This window comes from Balaenoptera musculus, chromosome 2, assembly GCF_009873245.2.
Source record: "Balaenoptera musculus isolate JJ_BM4_2016_0621 chromosome 2, mBalMus1.pri.v3, whole genome shotgun sequence".
NCBI lineage: Eukaryota > Metazoa > Chordata > Mammalia > Artiodactyla > Balaenopteridae > Balaenoptera > Balaenoptera musculus.
The window spans coordinates 139,998,782-140,023,903 of NC_045786.1; the positions used below are offsets into that span (position 1 = coordinate 139,998,782).

At 37.0% G+C, this 25,122-nt stretch overlaps 1 protein-coding gene across 5 annotated transcripts in view; it reads left to right on the top strand.

The window, feature by feature from the left end:
• The window catches only part of FUT8 (fucosyltransferase 8), a 316,618-nt gene that overhangs the window by 288,983 nt on the left and 2,513 nt on the right, over nt 1–25,122 (top strand). For all 5 annotated transcript variants that reach the window (XM_036844116.1, XM_036844119.1, XM_036844115.1 and 2 more), the window contains 3 exons: nt 4,738–4,984; nt 8,784–8,960; nt 18,188–18,338. In XM_036844116.1, the coding sequence (XP_036700011.1) occupies nt 4,738–4,984; nt 8,784–8,960; nt 18,188–18,338 (575 nt within the window). The remainder of the gene's footprint in view (nt 1–4,737; nt 4,985–8,783; nt 8,961–18,187; nt 18,339–25,122) is intronic.

Consider the following 25,122-nt stretch of genomic DNA (forward strand, 5'->3'; position numbering starts at 1 on the left):
GAATTAAAACCTCATTCTACTGCTCTGTACTTATTTGGAGGAAGCCAGGACCTATGTGGGTACTGAGGGAAATCTTAAGAGTCCTGAGTCCAAAAAATAGACAGCTTTTCTGGTTCAGAATCACCAAAAAGTTACTAATAACCCCCTCCTCCCACCAAGTGAATTTAAGTTCTAGATAGTGATGTCTTATTGAAGATTTTTCTCAACTGGCAACCCTATTCCAAACCTCTCTGCCTTGACAATTCTGAGCTCTATGAATTCTGTTTTTAGGAGAGTTCCCCCTCCTGAGTGCTGCTTCTCTCACAACAAGACAGTAAATACAGAAGAAATCTTATGGACTGGGAACCAAAATCTTTCTATCCTTGAAACATTTTTCATTATAGCAGAACCCATTCATTTATGGTGGATATTAAGCTTCTCAAGCCCTTTCTATTGAGTCTGTGGAAGACTAATAATTCTAATTGACTAGCTGCAGGGCTGGTGTCTCTGACTTAATGTTACATGAAATGATGACAGAGTAGTGCTTTTAAATGGGGCTCTCATGAATTGACTAGCAGGGAAGAGGGCTCTTCTAAAGGTACTGGCCTGTAGCTATGGAGATCATCCCTTTCAAAGAGCTACCTGTGCTCCTGCCAGAGCTGCCCTCAGCAAATGACCTGATAAAAGAGGATTATCCACAAGAGAGGTAGTCTTGAATATGAGATAATTAATAATGACCGAATCAATTCAAGTTGAACTGGGCAGTCAGTTGTGTAATGCCCAGGCTAGTTTGCACTGGTTCTTTACAGATGAATAGTGCTGACTTATGTATGGTTTGTACATTTGAAACATTCTTTTGCTAGAAGGTTGATGCAGTGCCTTTTTTTTTTTTTTTTTTTTTTTTAAACCAACACTAAAGTCCTCTTAGAGTGGCAGGGCACTTTTGATTGGTCAACAGGGCCATACTTAAATGCTTTTAAAAAATTTATGTTCCAGAAAGCAGAAGGTAATACAAGTAGTAGAGTAAACACTAGAATCTGATCATTAGCTGTATTACCGTTGAGAAGTTCTCTTAACCTCTCTTAGTCTGTTTCTTCTGGAAAATGAGGCAGTTTAAATAAATCTGTGTTTCCCAAATTCTGAAACCTACCACAGATTACTAGAGGTGACTTTAGGTGGCATATGTGATAATGTCAGGTGGTTTTCTGATAAAACATTAAAATGAACATTGAATCTCATACCTGAGAGAGTTATTCCTTGTTCAGCCTTTCTGATTATATCAGTCTCAATTTGATATCAAGATATCTTTAATAGTTCTTTAACACTGGATAGTTGTTTGGGGATGGAGGTAGGCGGGGGCAGATACTGTGGATCATTTATTCCTCAAAAATCTCTATAGAAGTGAAGTTAATTCCATTCCTTAGAAGGGAAAAGTACAGAAGTGCTTTTTTGCTCTGTCTACCTCATTTCACCTCTACTTGGAAGGAAAGTCCTGTGTTATGCAACTGGTGAGTTAACAGGAAGAACCAAACATGTGAGGTAAAGCCCTTTCTGGCTCCTCTCGTGGTGGTGCGGCCCGTTCTCAGAAGACACGCTCCTCCTCCACCACGTGCATAGAAGGCCTTTGTTGACAAACTCTGCTTAGGACTGGGTGGGAACTGTTAGGAAACCCGTGAGACCATCAATCCAGAACACAACAGTGCGTTCTCCAATTCATCTTTATTGGTAATCAAGCTGATATTTTGATTGCCTTTTTATTCCTCTCTCTGCTTTTCATTTGGTTTCAAACTCATAGGAGATGTAAAGGGAGAGGCAATTATCACCCCTTAAAACCTCACTAATAATCTTTTTTAATATAAATCTGACTTGAGCTCAGAGCCCTTTATAAGCAATAGTATCTGTATAGAGTTTAACAACATGGTTTGTTTTTAGTGAAGTTATATTTTTAGTTACCATCTATAAAATAAATCAATTTAAGTTTTAAAAAGTGAATTTTTAAAACATTAAATAGTACAGATGGTGTATGGATATGGGGAGAATTACAAAGGTGGTACTTAAATGACTGAAGTTTAGAAAACACTGAATAAGATTATCTCTAGGATCTCTTCCAGATTTAAATTCTTTTGAATGTGTATTCCAATAGAATAAAAAATGTTATGTGGTAAACCAAATAAAAGAAAAGACCTTCTAACATAGCGTGTACTATGTAATTTTCTTTCATTTTGAAATGTATCATTACTGAGGAGGCTAAACTTTCATGCTATGACAGTTTTTTTCATTTATAAATATGAATACCCCTTTCTTAATAATTTACTAGGCAGCTGAGTATTGATATGTTTTGGATAGCATGTTTGTTGGTGATGATGGTTTGTTTTATTTTGTTTGTTGTTCTTTCACCAAAAGCAGTCTAGTTCTGGGTGAGGTTTTTGAACTGGAAATCTTGAAAGGCAGGAACCATGTCATCACTCTATACTCTGCCTAGTACAGAGTTTGACATAGTAGTATTCAGTAGATATTTGAACAAATGAATGAATGAATAAAAGAGTCAATAAAAATAAACTGAGTTCTGTGTCTTGAAGGTACAAGCATAGTTTTCATTTCTGAAATGAAATAGTCAATAGGGCTAGCTGTACAGAAGTTTGAGGTCTTGGGACAATTAGAAGGTAATACTTTCACATGAGTGAAGTTTGGAGCTAGTTACATGGAACATTTAGAATAACCTTTTCAGGAAGTAATCACAAAAAGAAGGTAGCTGTACTAATTTTGCTTTTGTTTATGGTCATATATGAGAAGCTAGGATCTTTCTTTCTTTCCCTCTTTGTTTTTTATAAAAAAAGAGCTACCTTTCTTCCTTATTTTTTTCTCTCTCATACATGTACTACTTATCATCTCCACATCAGGGAAAGCACCCCAATTTTCCTTGCCTTAGGGAGACCATTAGAGCTTAATTTAAAATGCAGCTCATTCTTTCCCCACACACTCTTAATTACAGTTTCTCATCTGATAAAGGGGCCCAACTCTTTCTTAACTGGCATGCTAGACGAACTGAAATACTGGCGGTAAATTTGTTTATTCCCATTTATTCCCTCAACAAATGTCATGTTTCAAGGGCTTTGTTCTAAGACTCCTGAAATGAGTTTTACATATCAGAGACAGAGAGAATATTAACCAGAAGTTTTTAATTCTTAGTTATACCAACTGACTTTCTAATAACTATGCAATTGGTTTGAGTGATCACATACCCAGATCATGTAATTTATTTAAAAATACTTTTCATATATGTAGAAAAACAGAGTTTAAGGACTGTGTTTCATTCTGGTGAATACATTTTAAACGTATTCTAGGTCTGTTCTCTACAAGTACATTCTTTCTTTGACAGTCCAGTGATTAACTGTGATTCTAATTTATTTTGCACAATGACAACATCTTAACTGGAGTTATTTTGTATGTTCAGGTTAATACTTTTTGTTATTGAAAATTTAAGTCAGTACGTTTTATATTTGTGAAATCTTTCTGCCTGGTATCTTTGTGTTTTCTAGTTATTACTATGTGGTCTTTAGTATGTGACGTAAACTCTAAGGATGCTGGCTATCACATTTTGGTTTGTTCTCATTGCATTATAAAATTGATAGAACAGCAGTAACATTAATGGTATATAGAAGTTGGGTTTTTAAACCAATCGTCATCTACAGAAATTCTCTATCTCTGTTCTAACTTTAAACTTAAAATATCTAGGTAAACAATCAACACAGATTCTATCATCATCATTGAGAATATAATAGGTCTAATTTTGGCCAAGAAAAAAAAAAAGACTTTAGAACTATCAAATTTTTTTCTTCAAAAGAGAGAGATGCTTGTCTTAAAATTGTTATCTTTAGATATCTCTAGAGTCATTGTGGTCTGTCATGAAAGTATGCAAGAGCCACTTACTATAACGGCAAGCTGGAAGTTTTGAGAACACTATGTCTAATTCAAAAACAACAATTATAGGTTCTACATATAAGTGATATCATACAATATTTGTCCTTCTCTGAACAGCAGAAGTAACACAACATTGTAAATCAACTGTACTCCAATAAAAATTTTTAAAAAACAATTATAAAAAACAGAACCTTTGCCTAGGGAGCCATGTCCACTGGCGATATGGTTATTCTCTGATTAGATGCTTTGAGTGCTGGATACCATTCTTTTTTTTTAATCTTTATTGGATTATAATTGCTTTACAATGTGGTATTAGTTTCTGCTGTACAACAAAGTGAATCAGCTATATGTATACATATATCCCCTCCCTCTTGAGCCTCCCTCCCACCCTCCCCATCCCACCCCTCTATTACTCAGCCATAAAAAGGAACGAAATTGAGTCATTTGTAGTGATGTGGATGGACCTAGAGTCTGTCCTACAGAGTGAAGTAAGTCAGAAAGAGAAAAAAAGAGCACCATATATTAACGTATATATATGGAATCTAGAAAAATGGATACCATTCTTATCTGGGGTATGAGGTGTTGATATGGCAGCACATTATGATAGAAAAGAAAAGGCCATGAACTTGAGGGGCAGACCAACCTGAATGTGAAATTCAGCTCTGTCACTTTTACTCTGGTATCTAGGGCAAGTTACTTAACTTCCTCTGTAAAATGAAAATTATAATACTTCTTTAGAGTTTCTGTGAAGATAAAAGCACCCAGAGTGAGTTCTTGTCAAATGGTAGTTGTACAAGGAATACAATGTGGTGATGATACGCTTTGATATTCCCTCAGGTGAAGTAAAGGACAAAAATGTTCAGGTGGTTGAGCTCCCCATTGTAGACAGTCTTCATCCTCGTCCTCCATATTTACCCCTGGCTGTACCAGAAGACCTTGCAGATCGACTTGTACGAGTCCATGGTGATCCTGCAGTGTGGTGGGTGTCCCAGTTTGTCAAATACTTGATCCGCCCACAACCTTGGCTGGAAAAAGAAATAGAAGAGGCCACCAAGAAGCTAGGCTTCAAACATCCAGTTATTGGGTAAGAACCTGATTTGTTCCTCCTAAAAGTGCTATGTCGTAGCAGGGATACATACCTTTACAATACAGTGTGAACTTTACAAGATATAGTGTAATTTTCATAGCCCCACCCAAAAACAGAGGTTCCAGAGTTCACCTTAGGCCACAGGGAGATTATTCTTCCTTTGTTCATTTAGAACAGCTGAGTCATCATAATTTAGTCACCCTTAATCATTTGTTCATTTATTCATTCAACAAATATATAAAACCATATTTCTGAAATTAACAGTCTCTCCTGGGGAAACCAGCAAAATCTTATTTTGTTGGGAGTATTTTAGATGCTATACATGACTCCTGCCTTACTCTAACAGGGCTACGAGATGAAGCTCTCATATTTATAGCTTCTCTACTGCACCTTATTCTTAGATTTCATTAATTGCCACTGGTGATTATTTTGCATTTTTGATGTTCTGTTTTCTTTTTTGTTTTGAAAGCTACTTTGAGAATAAAGATATCATTAGTAATGTAAGATAATGTTAAAATTATTGTTTAAAGTTATCTCTTGGCCCACTTGGGAGTTATCATGTATATATGTACAGTCTCATGCTTATGTTAAGGGAGATATATCAGGAAATCCTGGAAGCAAAAAAAAAAATGCAAAAGAGCATCTTTGTTCACAAGCATGTGCTCCTATACCCATACATAAAAAGTTATGGAGTAAGGAGTTTTCCTGGGTCCTGATGCCAGATTTCACACGATGGGAAATGTTCTTTGCCTAATGGAAAGAATACTAGACTGAGAGTTAAGTGACCTCAGTAATATTCCTGGCTTTTCCCTAATTCTGGGCCACGTTACTTAATAATAGTATTATTGAGCTTTGATTTTTTTTCCATCTGTAAAATAGGGAAGGCAATACCTGCCCTAAAAATGATGATGTGATAATATAAGGATGAAAAAGGATTTTAGTTCTGTGGGAAAAAATGCACTGTAAAATATTATTACCTTTCAGAGAGACTGATGATGCTTAAGTAATTCCTGAAAATAGATTTGTAGGCTAGACTATGGCGTTCTGCAGCTTCTATTGTTTGTAATAAAGTCAGCTGTTGATTAATATTGATACATGTGTTGATTCATTCACTTATCTGCAGAATATTTATTGAATACTTGCTACTGTGGGGGACAGAGGTTAAATTTTTTTTAATGGCTCCTTCTAACTCATCACAGTCCATGGGAAAAGAGACTTACACAACTAGCATTATATGAGTAGAATGTGATAAATGCCCTGAGAGAAAGCATAAAAAGTTTTATGAGGTCGAGGGAGGGGAAATGTACTTCCATTTCCCAAGAAAGGACCAAGAAAGGCTTCATAGCTGCAGTGTTTGAACAGGATCTTGGAAGATGGAGAACGATACACTATAGTAGTTACATTACCAAAATAACTTCAACTGCATTATCTCATTGATCCTGTAACACAAGCCTGTGATGTGGGCAGAGATAACCATTTTACAAGTGAGGAAACTAAGGAAAGAAAATCTCTCCCCAAAGTTCCAGAGTTTATAAAGGCAAAACCAGGACTTACACCTGCTTAACTTTGTTTGGATTTCCTATAGTTTTACATACCAGAAAGCTACCCTTATTAATTTTTCATGGAGTATCCACCGCATTGAGAATTGGCCAAATATAGAAACTTGAAGTACCGCAGACAGCTAAGTTGTTTGCACACTTAGGTAGTGTGCTGTAATGAAAGAGGGGTGCATTAGAGTTCAAGAATCTGGGGGTCCAATCTAGCTTCCACCACTAACAAGTTATGTGACGTTGGACAACTTACTTGGTCACTCTGGGCCTTCATTAATTGTCACTCTTTTTTCATTTATTAAAACAAAACAAAAGAAAATGCTAGGTTAGATAGTAGTATCTAAGGTTTCTACTTACACAATACTAAACAGTTAGATTTTTGTGTCTACCCATCATCCATTCATTTATTCATTCATTCATTTGTTGTGTTTGGTGCAATTGGGAATAAATAAAATCAGATTCCTTGCCCTGGAGGAGCTTTGATAGATAGTGAAAATCAGGCAAGTACACAAATAACTTTTACTTTTGTAAAGACTGGGTTAAAATGTATGTGAAAGAAACCAGCCTCCCTTTGCCTTATATTGTCATTTTGTTCCCTGAAATGTCTTCAGAGACATCAGTTTCTTTAACTGTCAGATGAAAGAGTTACATTAAATCAAATGACTTCTAATATCCTTCACAGGTCTAACATTCTGATTCTTCCATAAAAATTCCATTAAGGTCCTCTCAAATTATTGGTCCAGGCCTAATTTCAGGAATACTTGGAAAATTGACAAAATTGCTTAGTAGTACTCTGCCACTATGTCAAATGTTCCTCTTCCTTTGATTTTTTCCTTCTTGTTATAGCTCTCCTTTGTTTTTATCTTTATTTTCGTATCTCCCACCCCATTTCTTCCCTGTGTCTTAGTCTTCATATGTATAGAAGTTACTGACCCCTGTTCTAAGTAGTAGAGCTAAAACAAGAACACGGTAAAATCAGAGTTTTAAATACTGTTTCTTCTCATGAAACTTTTCATTGAAATTCAGTGGAATTGTTCTTTCTGCCCCATCTCATCTCCATAGAGCACAGTGAACAATTCCAAATTTCCTGAGAGAACCAGTGACTAAGAAGAACGTGGGAAGGAAAAAATGATATGATAGGTGTTCATACGATAGTATTCACATCTGGACTATCACCTGAAATGCAAAGGAAAGAACAGCCACGAAGATGTCAGAGTAACTACAGTGAAGTTAAATCCTCACTCCAGATTCATAATAAAAAGCTGGTCCTAGGCTTGACTTAAGACATGCCCACATATTGTGACCTAAAGGAAACAAATCTACCTTTTTTCTTTTCCAACATATGAATAGTGGTTTAGTAATTTGGGAAGAGGGGAGATGTGGGAAGGGCAAATTTAAGGAGTGTTTTAACTTATGAAAACAAACTCTGACTATTATTCCTGTTTTCATTAAAATACTGTTGGAAGTCAATGCCTTATTCAGTGCAGGGCAATGTAAATCTGTGTCCCCAATTTTACAGTTTTGGAGCTTTTCTTAAATAGGACAGATGAGATCAGTATCTGCTTGTGTTTGATAGAGTAAAAAGCAGGGAAAGGAAATTCATTGTGCCTACAACAAAAAGGCTGGCATGGCTCCATGAACTTAAAATAGTACGAACTCTTAAAAGGTTTGCCTTGCCTTGATTGTGCTATAGGAAGAATCCATACAGGTCTGTGTTTTCCTTGCACAACTTTAAATTCAACAAGCTGGCATTACAGTGACAATACAGGATAAAATGAAGAAAAAGAAAACTTGGCACCAAAACATTACAAATGATATATTTAATGTTCTGTAATAACAACTGTGAATCTTGGCATCCTTTATTGTCAAATATATTAAAAATTATATCCAGTTTTTTCTGGAAGGCTAGTTGGTATTTGCTGCCTTATATGCAGTCTAATTCTGGAATCTCCCATTTATTCCTGATTATGCCAATTACTTTCTCTTTATAAGAAAGCATTCTTCAAAGACTTAACTTATTTTTTCTAATTCCCCTTGTATTAATATGCAAATATATTTAGAATATATGTGTTTGAATTTTTTAAAATATTGGTTTTATTTTTTCTAATGGTGAAAATGAAAGAAAAATTGGTTTAAAATGTCCATAACACCACCATGAATAGGGGTATAAAGCTGAGTACCCTAAAAGTACTCAGTGGATCAGAACATTATCAACAGAATCTGACTTTCTCCCTCTGCCCCCGCAGAGTCCATGTCAGACGCACAGACAAAGTGGGAACAGAAGCAGCCTTCCACCCCATTGAGGAATACATGGTACACGTTGAAGAACATTTTCAGCTTCTTGCTCGCAGAATGCAAGTGGATAAAAAAAGAGTATATTTGGCCACAGATGACCCTTCTTTATTAAAGGAGGCAAAAACAAAGTAAGTTAGATGAACTAATGATTCTAGAGTGAACCATCTCTTTTCAGTTGAAAGGAATCCTTAATTCCCATGACTTGTGATTCTTGTCACAATGAATGTTATTACTGATAGTTGGGGGTTTTAAATTCAAACAACTGTGTACTTGTGCAACTGCTATTATGATCAAAGCATATGTGAGGTGCCAGCAAGGTGCAGATGTCATTCTGAAACCCCTTCTCTTGACTTGTAGGCAGCAGTCATCTCATTATATACTCACATGACCTTTGTGTGCTTGGAAGGGAGAGAGCAAGCTTTCTGGTGTCTCTTCTTATAAGGAAGGGCACTAATTCCATCATGAGGGTCCTACCCTCATGACCTTATTTAACCCTAAGTACCTCCCAAAGGCCCCACCTCCAAATATTATCACATTGAGGGTTAGGGCTTAAACATATGAATTCTGGGGGGACACAAACATTTAGTCCATAATACTAACCAACTCCCAAGACTGTTAGCAATAAAACATACCAGGTGCTTGCCCTTTTGCTCTTACTATCTTCACCAACAATCACAGGCAACTGAAACCATGTGTAAGATATAAGTTTTCATCTTATAAAAATTTCTGGAATTTGGAAATTATGTTTTTTAAAAAGGCAAAGAATCAAAAGATGAGTTTTGTAAGTGAAATAATAAGGACTGCCAGCTTGTACTGAGCTGTATTGAGCCCGCCTGCCTGTATTTCAGGCACTGTGCTAGGTGGTGGGGATTCCATGATAAGCAAGACACTCTCTGCTCTCAAGGAATTCCCAATCTAGTAGGGGAATGGACAGTTACAATACAGTATGAGTAGTGCTACTATAGAGTAATACCATCTACTCCAGAAATCATCCCTGAATCCTTGACTAAGTGGTCCTCCTCTGTACATTCCTCTTAGTATTTAGCACTTGCATACTTCTGTCTCCCTCACTAAGTTATAAGCACTTTAGAAACTATACCTAGTTCTAGTAAGTGCCCAGTAAGTATTGAATTATGTTCATTTCAGTCCTATCTGTTTGAAAACATTTTGTTAGCAATTATCATTTGACCTTTTCGACTTTTAATTAATTTATTTCTCAATCCCTCTTTTATGTCACAAATGGGGGTTGGGAAGAAAAACAAATCTGGAATGAATACTATAATGCAGGTATTTATCCATATCATTGGATAATCATTTAAACCTTATTTCTACCTCGTAAGAATCTAAATTAACCTGATATAAATTGCTTTTTCTTTAAGGCTCCCTCTATTGATTATACACACAGACACTCTCTCTCACACACACACACACACACACACACACACACACATGCAGGCGTGCGTGTGCACAGACAAACAAACAGAAGACCAAGAAATTCATCAGCCAAATATAAGCCAAGTTATATAGTTATAATTCTTGTTTAAGTATAAGAGTTAGGGATTAAATGAACATTTGGACATAAAACAAGAAAAAATTTTCACAGATATTTTTCTAATTTGATATACAGACCTATTAGAGAGAAACAAAGTAGAAATAGTTCATCTTAGTCCTTCATTTTAAAATATCAGACTGAATTTGTAGCTTAGTTGAAAAAGTGTTAAAGTATTACTTTATTTACTCTTTTACTTGTTCTTGAATGCATCATAAGTTTTTCCCTTGATTGGCAAAATAATTCATGCTCATTAGAAAATATGGAGTTAGTAAGTATACAAGCAAGGAAAAAATATTACCCACAGTCTCATTGCTCAGTGGCAACAACTATTTAAATATCAACATATTCCCTTCAGTCATTTATGTAGTTACACATTTTTGTAGTTGATCATATTCTATATAATTTGAACTCTTTTTTTACTTAATATAGCACTAGATCCCTTTTCCCAGGTTGCTAAAAAAAGTCATCGTAAATCTCTTTTTTTAGTGACTACGTATCCACTGAATGGAAATGCCATTGCTTGCTTGACCATTCTCTTAATATTTGACAGGTTATTTCCAATTTCCAGTGCTATGAGGTGTGCCTGAAAATTATCCATATTATTTCCTTAATCTAGATTTCTGGACTTGGAAGTATTTAGGTAAAAGGATATGAATATTTTACAGCTGTGATCCATAGCACAGCATGATATTTTTACACCAAGCAACCCTTATAGTACAGATGGCAGTAGTATCTACTTGGATTGTGGGAATAGTAAAACTTGATTTTTTCTTTTGTGTGTGTGTGTGTGTGTGTGTGTGTGGTCAGAAGCTAGTAACTCCTCTCCCCATAGTAGTCCAGGCAGCATTTTTCTCCATATTCTGTTATAAATGTAGCAATAGCATTTTGTGCATATTTTTTTCCTCTTTGGAAATTCTTTGGTTTTCTAAGTCATTTTAAGGATTTTCTCGGGAATTTAAATACCGTTTCTCTCCTTCATTATTTTACTTAAATGTTTTTTCCACTCTGAATTAATTCTGCTTTTGACCTCTCAGGATTGGTTTTGATACCTAAGCAAATCATAAAACTTCTGTTATTGTTTTAGGAGACCAAAGCATGAATTAATTTTTCAACAAGGTATATAGAATCCAAGGTGATTATAAGACTTTTCTGCTTCAAGAGGGTGAAGAGATGGAGAATTAAACTTAAATGAGGCATAGTATTCGTACAGTTAGAGAAGAAACCATTTTTCTGACTAGCTTATTCTTTGTAAAAGGGGTCAAGATTAGCTTATATATGTGGCTCCAGTAGTTAATGCTTTGTTGCTTAGTATTACACCTCAGGTCTCTCTAGATTAAGACTGAGTTCATTCATGAGATTTTAGCACCAGCATCCTAGTGACTGTGACCGCTGCTGATAATGTGGAGATCTCTCTCTTAGGTAATTCACTGTTAGAGTGTTTAAATCACAGAATCTTTGGCAGTCAAAGAAGTAAGAACTATTAAAGTTGTCTATCCAGCATTGTATTCTAAGATGTGGAGACTGGGGTTAGGAGTGAAACAGGAGAAAAAACAAGCCATTAAAAATCTCTCAGATTAAATATTTACATATTTAGTTTGCTCTTTATCAAAAATGCTGGACAAGCTCTTCCTAAAATTAGGTTCATTTAAATGAATAGAGGTAAGAGCAATTTGTTTAAAAGTTGTTGTAAAGCATTTGATTGCCATGTGAAATGAAGAATCAGCAATAGTGGTAAAGTTCTTCACTGTTTTTTTGAACTACATCTAATATGCTAGACAGTTACAGGGCATTAGGAATACACAAAGAAATAAAAGATAATATGTGGCTCCTTATCTCAGGGCGTATCCAACTGGTAGGCCATATACGGGTAACAAATAATCAGTGTCATTATATAATTGTCCTGAAGGAGTTGTATACTAGGTAGTGAAGTCAAGAAGAGGAGTATCCCCCTCAGTCTGGAGAAAGACCTCACAAAAGAAAATTTGATGTTAGTTTATAATTTCAAGTTACACCTTTGTGGGTGATATAAAAATAAATTTTTGCAAGATGGAAGAAGAAAAATATATATTTTTTAATCATTGCCAATCTCTGCAACCTCACAGTGGAAGACTTCTGCTGGCATACTTGTAGGCATAAGACAAGAAAGAAGCATGTTTGTGTGGAAAGTTTCATGCTCATTATTGGAAGTACAAAATCTCCTTCCCTCATTATTCACTTTGTTTCTGTTTTTCAACACTCAGTATCCTTCATCAAGCTATCTTTTGCATATAGAGATAAGGCCTGAGGAACTTAGGTGACCTTTTGGTTTGGTCCAAGGAAAAGGCCTTTAAGTTAGGAAGGGCATAATGTTCATGTCACTTCTCAGTAAAAGGATCCCTCTTGTGTTTGTTTCACTGAGCACCCAAACCTTGCTGACAGAATTAGTCTTTATTCTAGGATAAAACCTGTACTGGTGTGTTTTAACGATTTCCCCCCTCCTCCACCCTCCAGCCTTTTCATATTTATTTGTTTCTGTTTCTGCCCCATGACTGGATCTTGCATCTTCACAGGAATCACATTAAAGTTTTTTTGGTGGTTTTCTTTTCAGAACAAATGTAACATTTCCTTCATCTCCCTGATTCAAAGTTGAGAAGGGCAAAATGTCAAAAATAATGAGGCCAAATGGATCTGAACACTGAATACCAGTCACTGAAACAGTGCTCAGAGACTTTTTCTTCACAGTCATTACGAGAGGCTATGAGAGAAAAACGCCTTGGAGGTTGTGGAATGAAGAGAAATCTGAGCAGCTGTTAGGGAATTAGGAAAACGTCCCAGACATAGGTAGCACTCACTTGTTCATGTATTCATCCACATAGCATTGTGTGGAGTGCTAGATGCTGTGATGCAAAGGAAAATAAGGCATAGTCCTAACCTTTGGGAAATACTGTGTGGGAAGAAGACATGTAAGCTGACTCCTGCTGCCTCAGGGCTTATAAATAGGAACTATTATTCTTTCAACAAATATTTATTGACCTTGTATTATATTCCAGATTCTCTTCTAGGTGCTGAGAATAATAGAGTGAACAAAGCAGATGAAATACCTCTCTTTATAGAGCTTACATTCTAGTTAGGGATGATGGAGGTGGGGAATGAATGCAGACAGTAAATAAACAGTAAGTATATATTATGTTCAGTGATAGTAAGAGCCATGGAGAAAAATTAAGCAAGTAAAAGGGATAGGGATTGCCAAACTCCTCACTAATAAGGCAGCATTTGAGCAGAGATCTAAGAGGGAAGTAAGAGATAAAACCAGGGGAATATCTGGGGAAAGAATGTTTAACAATCACAACTAATGATTTATTGAGCATTTACTACGTGTCAGATACTCTTCTAAGCACTTTACATTGCTTAATTTATTTAATTCTTTAAAAATTATATAAAGTAGGTACAATGACTATCCCCTTTGCATGTAACTTCTGAAAGTTTACAACTTAACTCTGATCTGTCTCATGCACTGAGAAAATTTATTCACTCTATACTAGAGTATAATTAAACCTCTAATTCAGAGTAGAATCATTTGAACATATAGTAGACTTTTTAAAGACATCCTGTTTTAATATTTTTTAACACATATCTTCTCAGGACTGCCACAATATTAGTTGGTAGACATCTACAAGGAATTTGCTTTCATAAATTTATTACAATGGTTTTCTGTCACCGTTATTTGTTAAGATGGTGCTTATGGGGGTTAAGGGAGACAAGTCTCAGTTATCACAAATTCTAAACTAAAAATTTAAATGAAGTTTAATCATGATGTTTATATTCTAAAGGAAAAGCTCAGTGACCAAATTTGAAAGCAGGTTGGAGCCTCCTAGAGAGGCAGGAGGCAACTGGGACTCCCCCTGGGGACACATATACTGGCAGCAGCCAGTGGGGAGCTCATTCTACCACAGGGACCCTGGTGCTGGCAAACAACATTTTGGAGTCCTCCTTCTAGCCTATTAGAACCAGGGGCTTACATGCCCACTAGTTGATCAGCACCAGTACTGGGATCCCCAACCCCCACAGCCAGCCATGCTAGGACCCAGCACTGCCCACCAGCAACACAAGACCAACCTTAGGACTTGCGGGCCTGCAACCAGGCACACCAGGACCCAGCCCAAGCCACCAGTGGGCTGGCACCAGCCCTGGGACTTCCCAGGCCGTGTAGCCAGCTGTGTCAGGACCCAGACCCACCTACCAGCAGCTAGCAGCCTCCACATGAGGCAGGGCCTGGCAGCCAACCAGGCTGGGAACTAGCCCTACCTACCAGCATGCCCACAACAGCTGACCCCACCACAACAGAAGTACCCACTCAGCCCACATACAAGGCACCCTTAGATTATATAGCTCTGGTGACCAGAGGGGAGTATGTAGCTGGGCCCCATAGGACATCTCCTACATAAGGTCACTTCTCCAAGAACGAGAAACATAACTGACTTGCCTAATATATACAAATAAACACAGAGAATTAGGCAAAATGAGGTGACAAAGGAACGTGTTTCAAATGAAGGAACAAACCCCAGAAGAAGAGCTAAGCAAAGTGGAGATGAGCAATCTACCCAATAAAGAGTTCAAGGTAATGATCATAAAGATGCTGAATGAACTCAGGAGAAGAATTGATGAACACAGTGGCAGACTTAACAAAGAGTTAGAAAGGGTAAAGAAGAACCACACAGAGCTGAAGAATGCAATAAGTGAAGTAAAAAATACACTAGAAGGAATCAACAGTAGATTAAGTGATACAGAAGAACAGATCAACAAACTGGAAGACAGAGTAGTGGAAATCACCCAAGCTGAACAAAAAAAAAGAGAAGAATTTAAAAAGTGAGGACAGTTTAAGAGACCTCTGGGACAACAATAGCATACCAACATTTACATTATAGGGATCTCATAGGGAAAAGAGAGAGAGAAAGGGGCAGGGAACTTATTTAAAACAAGAATAGCCAAAAATTTCCCTAACCTGGGAAAGGAAACAGACATCCAGGTCCAGGAAGCACAGAAAGTTCTGAACAAGATCAACCCAGAGAGGTCTACACCAAGACACATTGTAATTAAAATGACAAAAAATAAAGATAAAGAGAGAATCTTAAAAGCAGCAAGAGAAAAGCAACTAGTTATGTACAAGGGAACTCCCATAAGATTGTCAGTTGACTTTTCAGCAGAAACTTTGCAGGACAGAAGAGAGTGGCATGATATATTCAAAGTGATGAAAGGAAAAAACCTACAACCAAGAATACTTTACCCCACAAGGCTACCATTCGAATTTGAAAGAGAGAGCAAGAGTTTTACAGGCAAGCAAAAGCTAAAATTGTTCAGCACCACTAAACAGGCTTTACAACAAATGTTACAGGGACTTCCCTAAGCATAAAAGAAAAGACCACAACTAGAAATATGAAAATTATGAAAGGAAAAATCTCATTGGTAAAAGCAAACATACAGTAAAGGTAGTAGATCAACCACTTGTAAAGCTGGTAGGAAACTTGAAAGACAAGTAGTAAATTATCTATATCCACAATACGTGGTTAAGGAATACACAAAACAAAAAGATGTAAAATATGATATCAAAAAACATTAAATGTGGGCAGGGGAAGGCAGGAATAAAAACTGTGGAGTTGTTAGAATGTGTTCAAACTTGAGATCAACTTAATTATACACACACACACAACCCACCCTTACACCTATAGGAACTAGAAAAAGAAGAACAAAGCCCAAAATTAGTAGAAGGAAAGAAATGATAAACATCAGAGCAGAAATAAGTAAAATAGACACTTAAAACAATAGAAAAGATCAATGAAACTAAGAGCTGTTTCTTTGAAAAGATAAACAAATTGATAAACATTTAGCCAGACTCATCAAGAAAAAAGAGAGAGGACCCAAATGAATAAAATCAGAAATGAAAAAAGAGATATTACAGCCAACACAACAGAAATCAAAGGATCAAAAGGGATTACTGCAAACAACTATATGTGAGTAAATGGACAACCTAGAAGAAATGGATAAATTTCTAGAAAATTTCAGTCTCCCAAGACTAAATTAGGAAGAAATAGAAAGTATTAATAAACCAATTACCAGTAATGGAGTTGAATCAAGATTGATCAAAAAACTTCCAACAAACAAAAGTCCAGGAACAGATGGCTTCACAGGTGAATCTTATAAAATATTTAAAGAAGAGTTAATGCCTGTGCTTCTCAAACTATTCCAAAAAATTGAAGAAGGAACAATTCTGAACTCATTCTACAAGGCCAACATCACCCCAATTCCAAAACCAGACAAAGACGCCACAGAAAGAGAAACTTACAGGCCGATATCATTGATGAGATACAAAAATCCTTAACAAAATATTAGCAAACCGAATCCAACAGTACATTAAAAGGATCATATACCATGATCAAGTAGATGCGAGGATAGTTCAATATTTGCAAATCAATCAATGTGATACACCACATTAACAAAACAAAGGATAAAAATCATATGATCATCTCAATAGTTGCAGAAAAAGCTTTTGACAAAATTCTATATTCATTTATAATAAAACTCTCAACTAAGTGGGTGTAGAGGAGACATACCTCAACATAACAAAGGCCATAAGATATCACAGACCAACAGCTAACATAATACTCAACCGTGAAAAGCTGAAAGCTTTTCCTCTAAGATCAGGAAGAAGACAAAGATGCCCAGTCTCACCACTTTTATTCAACATGGTATTGAAAGTCCTAGCCACAGCAACCAAAAGTTGTTAAGAGACTAAATCCTGAGTTTTCATCACAAGGAAAATTTTTTTTCCTTTTTTAAAAATTTTGTCTGTATATGAGATGATGGAAGTTCACTAAACTTATTGTAACCATTTCATGATGTGTGTAAGTCAGGTCATTGTGCCTTAAACTTATACAGTGCTATATGTCAATTATATCTCAATCGGGACTTCTCTGGTGGTCCAGTGGTAAAGAATCCACCTTACAATGCAGGGGACGCGGGTTCAATCCCTGGTCAGGGAACCGGGATCCCACATGACACGGGGCAACTAGGCCTGCACGCCACAACTACTGAGCTCATGTGCCTCAGCTAGAGAGCCCACGTGCTGCAAACTACAGAGCCCACATGCTGTGGAACCCACATGCCACAACTACAGAGCCCACACGCTCTGGAGCCTGTAGGCCACAACTAGAGAGAAATCTGCGCACCGCAACGAAAGATCCCATATGCCTTGACGAAGATCCCGCATGCCTCAACGAAGATCCCGCATGCTGCAACTAAGACCCGATGCAACCAAAAACAAACAAAGTAATAGATCTTTTAAAAAATTGTATCTCAATAAAACTGGAAGAAGAAAAAACAATGTATAAATTATATTTTTAAAAGATATATGCTTAAGGACAAACGTGGGAAAGGAATGCATAAAATGAAAATGTGTCTGTGTGAAAAAAATATGAAAGCAGGTTGAAAAACCTCTTCAAGGTCACTTATTACAATGAAAATAGAGAGCTTTCTGTTTTCAATTCTTTCATGAATTGAAAGGGACATTCTGGTGCATACGTGTATTTTATATGACATGCCAATAACTGTTAACATACAGGACACCCCAGAATGGTTTCTGCCCCATCAATGGATTCAAAGATGCTTTGTCAGCTACTCTATTGAATGCCAGAATTAAAGCTTTCCTTACTGTCAGAAAGAGGGGGACTCTGGGTTAAAGGACCTGGCTACCTCCTGCTGATAGGATACTATTTCCTGACAGAATTCTATGATTTCAGTGAGTTTGTATAAATTTATTTCTTTTTTCAGGTACCCCAGTTATGAATTTATTAGTGATAACTCTATCTCTTGGTCAGCTGGACTACATAATCGATACACAGAAAATTCACTTCGAGGTGTGATCCTGGATATACACTTTCTCTCCCAGGCAGACTTCCTAGTGTGTACTTTTTCATCCCAGGTAAGCATTTTTAAGTGATCAATGCTCTTTGGTTATATTGGGTCAGGAAGTTCTTGGATTTTTAAAAAATGTTAGTTTTCATGACTCAGGTACAATTTTTTTAATATTGGGGAATGATCCCTTTTGTGAAAGAATGAGAAGATTCCAGAAAACATAGCTCTTTGAGTGCACTGAATATTTAATTGTTTGCAAGCAATTGTTGAATACATCTCTACTGAAGCCAGCTACTGGGGTTGTTTAAAGTACTTGGCCTTATTCACAGCATTTACAGAAACAGCAGTAATTAAGTTTACTTAATACTTTCTGATTTTGCATACATTCAGTATGTAACCAGGGTCCATCCATTTCTACACATCAGTGCACTGATACTGAGAGGCTTAAATGCTCAGCATTTTGCCTCACTTGATTGCTTTATAGAAATAAGAAAGAGTAAATGTAATCCCTCTTTCAAGTCCTTTTAACAAAACTGTACATTATATTTAAGCAATACCATATTATAATCATTCTTTGAGTTTACTGTTATAGATAATTAATATGTTGTTGGTTTGGTGTGTGTGTTTTTATGAGTGCTCCAATCAGCCTTATATGCCCAGTGGAATATGAGCATAGAAAGATTTATTGTGGATTGTATTCAACTGTCTCATTTATGTGCATATTATTGGTTAGTTTTTTCAACAAGCTGTTAAATGATTGTTTGTGCTCAGACCTATACTAGGTGTAGATGGAATTTCAAAGGAGATCGAAGATACAGCTCTTACCCTGGTCTAGAATCTAGTGAGCAAAATATCCACATGAAATAACCAGAGAATAATTACAAAGAAATATAAACCATGTAAGATAAAAATATGCCTGAAAGCTTAGAAGAAGCAGAGAAAAGAAAGTGTGAAAAGGAAAGCCACATCATTTACATGGGAATATACTACAGAGAGTATAAAGAAATGGACAGTTTTTTATTATGTGACAATGCACACTGTCACAATGGTATGGTGCTATGATTGTTGGAAAGATACTTATCCCAGCAAAGCCTGTATGAGTTCCTTCAATGTGGCATAAGAATACAACTTAAGACGCAAAGACAGCTACACAGAACAGGAGTCACATGGCAGCAGTCCTCATCAGAGGGAAAACATGAAGGCATTATAGCTGATGTCCTCCCTAATTGGGGTGAGGATCCTATCTTTGAGAAGGGGGTGGGATGGGGGGAGGAGTTGTAACTACCTAGTCCCTCTCAACTGCTTTTGAGAATCTGGCTATGTGCCTACGAGATCAACAGGTGCAAATAACACATTTTCGAATGCTTATTTTTAGAATGATTGAATCAAGAGTCACTTTCCCAGATGTACCACCTCCTCTGTAGGCCTAGATTTTAGGCCTTCCTAAAGTCTATTCCTTTAGTCCAGGGTTTCTCAACCTGGCACCGTTGGCATTTGGGGCTGGATAAGTTGTTGTGAGGTGCTGTCTTGGTCATTATAGGATGCTTAGCAGCGTCCGTGGCCAGTAGACCCTCACCTCAAGTTGTGACAGCCAACAGCGTCTCCAGACATTACCACATGTCCTGGGTGGGGGGAGTGGGAGGGCAAAATCACCCTTGTGAGAACCATTGCTCTAGTTATAAAGCTCTAAAAGTAAATAAATATATACATGTCTAAACATTTACCAGCCTTACATGGAGGTAGACACTGAGACTTATAAGGACGTCCTCTATGTTTTGCTTTCCTTTGTCCAGCTCTCCTTAATAATACCATTAGGCTCATTCTGGAAAGAAAATCTTTTTTTTTTCCCCCTTTTCAAGGATGTGCTGTAGAATTTTTGATCCTCATAGCCTCATAAGTCTAGTTTTGACTCAGAAATCAGGACCTCTGTCACTTCATGATACTGGAAACCTGTCCAGGTTTGAAGAGCATATTGTTCATACTACTTTGTTCATTTTATGCATAATATCAACCTCTGTGTCTTCTTCAGACCTCAGATCCAGAGAAACAGTTTATATGAAGAAAGCGTAGTACTGAGAGGTCTGGTTGTGTCCAAAGGAATAAGATTTGTGATTATATATTATATTGTTCCTAAAAACTCTTGGCAAGTCAAAGTTCATCCAAAATAACTCTGATCATTTAAGCCAATATTTTGTGTCCCAAAATAGACTTGAATACCTCAAAACATGTTAGGGCTCAGAATAAAAGTTTAACAGTAAAAAATACCTTACATTTATATAGTGAGTAGCAGTTTGCTAAGTGTGATCACCTCCTTTATTGGTGACTAACAGCTGTAGCATTTGAGACTGTGGAATAATTCCACATTCACTGATTAATCTTTGGGCTTCCTTGCACCCCAGTTTTTTTTGTTTTTTTGTTTTCTTGGTTTTTTTTGGCTGCGTTGGGTCTTCATTGCTGCGTGCGGACTTTCTCTAGTTGCGACGAGCAGGGTCTACTCTTTGTTGCAGTGCACGGGCTTCTCATTGCGGTGGCTTCTCTAGTTGCAGAGCATGGGCTCTAGGCACACAGGCTTCAGTAGCTGTGGCACGTGGGCTCAGTAGTTGTGGTACACGGGCTTAGTTGCTCCACGGCATATAAGATCTTCCCGGACCAGGGCTCGAACCCGTGTCCCCTGCATTGGCAGGCAGATTCTTAACCACTGCGCCACCAGGGAAGTCCCGCACCCCACTATTTTTTGAAAATATTTTTAGTAAAAAGGCATTTGGTACAGTTTAATATTTTTGTGGTGTGAACGAGTTGGTTGGTGGCTTGTAGCATAAACCAAACCAAAATTGCCATAAACCAAAATCAGAATCGTTTGAAGAATGCCCCCAAAATGTCTCATCAGCAGTAGCAGTGGAGTTTGAGAAAACGTCACTGATGACATCAAAGTATCAAGCCATTGACTTCACGAGACAGAGAACAAGAATGAGGCATTGTGGGCTCTGGAGTCAGACTACCTGGGTTTAAATCCAACTTTAACCACCTAGTGACTCTGTGGCGTTTGAACAAATTACTTAGCCTATCACTGACTTTTCCCCCCTCCTTGTAAAAATGGTAATAACGATAATACCTACTGCATAAAGTTTTTGTGAGGATTAAAGAGTTATTATATGTAAAGCACTGAGAATAGTACTCAGCAATATGTTAAAAGCAATGTTAGCTGCTATTATTATTTATAAAGGAATAGGTATAGGTATATCTTTGCCTGTTAGACTCTACAGTATTTATTTTAACAGCTTTTTATCACATGGCCCCATTTCAGACTATATGATCTCACGTTTTAGAAGGAACATGAAATATGCTGTTCAAGGACTCCATTACCTCTGCTTATGGTCATGGGTGATGCTTAGGTTCCACATAGTCATTGTGTGCATTGGATGCGTGTAACAATTCTTCATAAAGAATAATAACCAGTAACATTCGGCATATTAATTCCTGTGCCAAGGTACCACCTTAACTCTATTTTATGTAGCTTATTGAAAGAGAGTGTCACCATATAATATGAATTTTCAGAAACAAAAGCTCTTCATTCGCAAAGGGTGAGTGATAAGTAATAGTATTTGCTTTAGCAAATGCAGGTAAACTTGTGTATGTTTTGACTTTAGGGAAATTAATCTGCAGACTTTCCTGCAGAAAACAGAAGAAGACTAAAGCCTTACATCCAGAAGGGTGATAAGAGAATAAAACAATGAGAACCAAATCTCAGCCCAGAATAAAACATGGACAACCAACTTTCAAACTTTGCTTGATGATAATCTCATTTCAAGAGATGGTTAGAAGGGATAAAAGTTTAGTATCTTCTTCATAATGTTTTGACAATCCTGAAGTTTCAGTCATGTAAACTTTCTGTCTCCTGTATACTACCCTTTGAGGACTTTTATGCTATATGACAATAGTGAGAAAGAGTTTATCTGTTGACCATGTGCTATTGTAGACAATACTGGAAGAATGAAATGTATTGTTAGAAGGAAATTGCAAGGCCTGATTGATGTTTGAGAAACTGTAGGCACAAATGTCATGACATCTTAATCAGGATTCTTTATAAGGTTTTGGACCCATTCTTCTCAGTCTTAGGGCTTCTAATCATTCTTGGTTTTATATCCACAAGTGAGGTCTGGGAATTCTCTCTCCTTAAGTGAAAAGTTTTTAAAAGCCAAGAATATGACTCTACTCTCTAATTTTGTTACTATTGTTGCACTCAGTTTTCTGAATTCCTTCATCAGAGCTGTTTCTCATAGCCTAGTTTGTCCTAAAAGCCTCATAAATTGAAGAAAACAATCTTCAGGATTTAGTCTGAAAATTAGAGGCAATATTAACACTTTTCAACAGCATCAAGTAAGTTTTGAAAGCTATGCTGTGCATCGCATTCCAAACTATTCTACCAAATACTCTAATCTTGTTCTGTGTTACTGGAAGCTGCCTATGCCCTAAGCATCTACTATGTCATTTATGTTACTTTCATATTTAATGAAACCATCTAAAATCTGAAACAAAGGAATTGGAGTTCCAATTCCAGCAGTTGACAGCTCACTCAGTTGTAGATGGGCAAAATATCAGAAAGGTTTTCTTTTTTAAAATATTGTTTATCAAGTTTTAGAATCAGGTTTTATAACTCTGGAATCTGATTTACAAAAATGGTTTGTAGATGTCCACTTTAAAGACTATGGGTAATCAACATTTTTTAAGGAACAGTCAACATTGTTCAGTAGTTTCTCAATCATTAAAATCACCATAGGACAAAATTTCTTTTTTTTCCCCCTGAGACACTTCCCCTTGTGGCACTTAATATGACATTCTCCTGGCATTCTCTGTTGTTTCATTCCAAATCCACACACAACACAACTGGCCTCATCACGTTTTGAATCAGATTTTGGAAAGCCCAGAGGGAGAAACCAGATACTACATTCATCTTATTCTAGACAGATGACTCTCGATAGGAATTTCCACTGAGGTATGGTTCATGAAACAACAGTGGATACTGTTCTCTCATTGAATAGCAAAACAAAGCAGTTTACAGTAAAAGTGCACAGATATCCCAGCCTCACGCAGTGAGACAAGAGCCCACTTCCAACTTCTCACACTAGGAGATCCTTCTGGCCCTGTCAATTTTGACAAAAAAACCAAGATCCCATCTGCTCTGAGAAAGCCTTGGAGGCTCATGCAAAGCTCAGCTGGTTGTTACTCAGGGATAAAATTCAAACTAATGGACCTTCCTCCGCTTTTCAATTTTTTTTTTTTTTTAAATACAGTCATATCTATGTTTTATCCTTTGGCAGGATTTTTGCTCTTACTCATTACCGTGTGCTTAGTAGTGTTCCAAAAATGATATAGTGCCACATCAACAGCAAATGAAATAAAACATATGTGTGGCCAGGCACTGCTTTGCAAACCATAGACTACCCCTCTCAATCATGCTACCTGTCAGGTATCAAACCTGAGTATTGACATCAACTGAAAGACCTCATTTACCTGTCACGTGATTTGGATTTGTTAAGCCCAGAGAGGAAGCCTAGGGTGATTAAATGCAAACGTTGACACTATAGTAATCTTTCTAGCCCTTTGCAGTAAATTGCCCCATGGTTAATATAGAGAAAAATTTTTAATTACTCAGAATGTTATATATGGATCTTAAGGATTAAATATCACCAGTGGACTTGCATCTCCACTGCTGGACTGGTATTATGCATGGAGCAGTATTCATGCAGAAGGTACTTACTGAGCGGCTGCTCTGTGGCAGGCACTGTTCTAGGTACTTATCCTTACAACCTAAGGCAGTTCAGTGTATGGTGTAGAGACAGAGAGTTCTAATTACATTTCTGTCATTTACTAGCTCCTTTATTCATTTTTTATTTTTTGGAAATTAATCTTTCTTTGGCATAGTTTCTTCAGCTGTAAAATATAAATAATAACAGTAACCAACTCATAGGGTTGTTGTGAGAGTTAAATGAGTTGAGAGGAAGCATGTGTGCAAGCGCAGCTATTAGAACAGTGCTCAGTAAGCTCAGCTGCTCTCATTATTGCCATTATTATGAGAAGGAGAAAGGGTCTTATATTGGTCCACTCTGTGTCTGAAAGTTCTACCATTTGTAATTTCTTTGGCTTAAGAAAGGACATGTGTTATCCAGTGGCCTAATACATCAACAACTTTGATACCAAAACATAAACTGATTATTAGGATTACCCCAAAAGAAAGCACGTCCCTAAGGGTGTGGGACTGAGGGCAGTGTTGTTTTTATGAGAGGGAGAAGTTTATTAATGAAAGGAGGAAACACATTAGGGTTCATTGCCACGGTGGGCATTGTGGTCATCCGAAAGACAGTACAAGGTCTTGCATCCCTGGCTAGGGATAATTGAAAAGTGGGTGGGGGGGCCCTGAATATAAGACTCTCAGGTTTTCCCAAGGCCAGACTTGGCCTTAAGTTATATCTTTCCGCTATTAAAATGTGAACATGGAGGATAGGATCTGCAAGAAAAAATATGCTTAGCAGTTAACAAGCATACACAGACTGCCTGGGTTCAAAACCTGAATATGCCACTTAATAGTAGTGTAACCTTGAGCATATTCCTTAACTGACCTTTGACATCCATAAAACGAGCATGATAAAATTTTATGGGGCTACTGACAATTAAATTAGACCTAGAAACAACATCTGACAGAAAAAACTCAGTAAATATTAGCCTCTATCATTGTTATGGTACTTTGCTATTATTGGAGCTGCTTTGTTTTAATTATTTAGTTTCTTTCCAAAGGTTTAACTTGATTTTGCTTGTGCTGTGTGGGCCTTTGGCTGAATTTGAAGTTCAAGTTC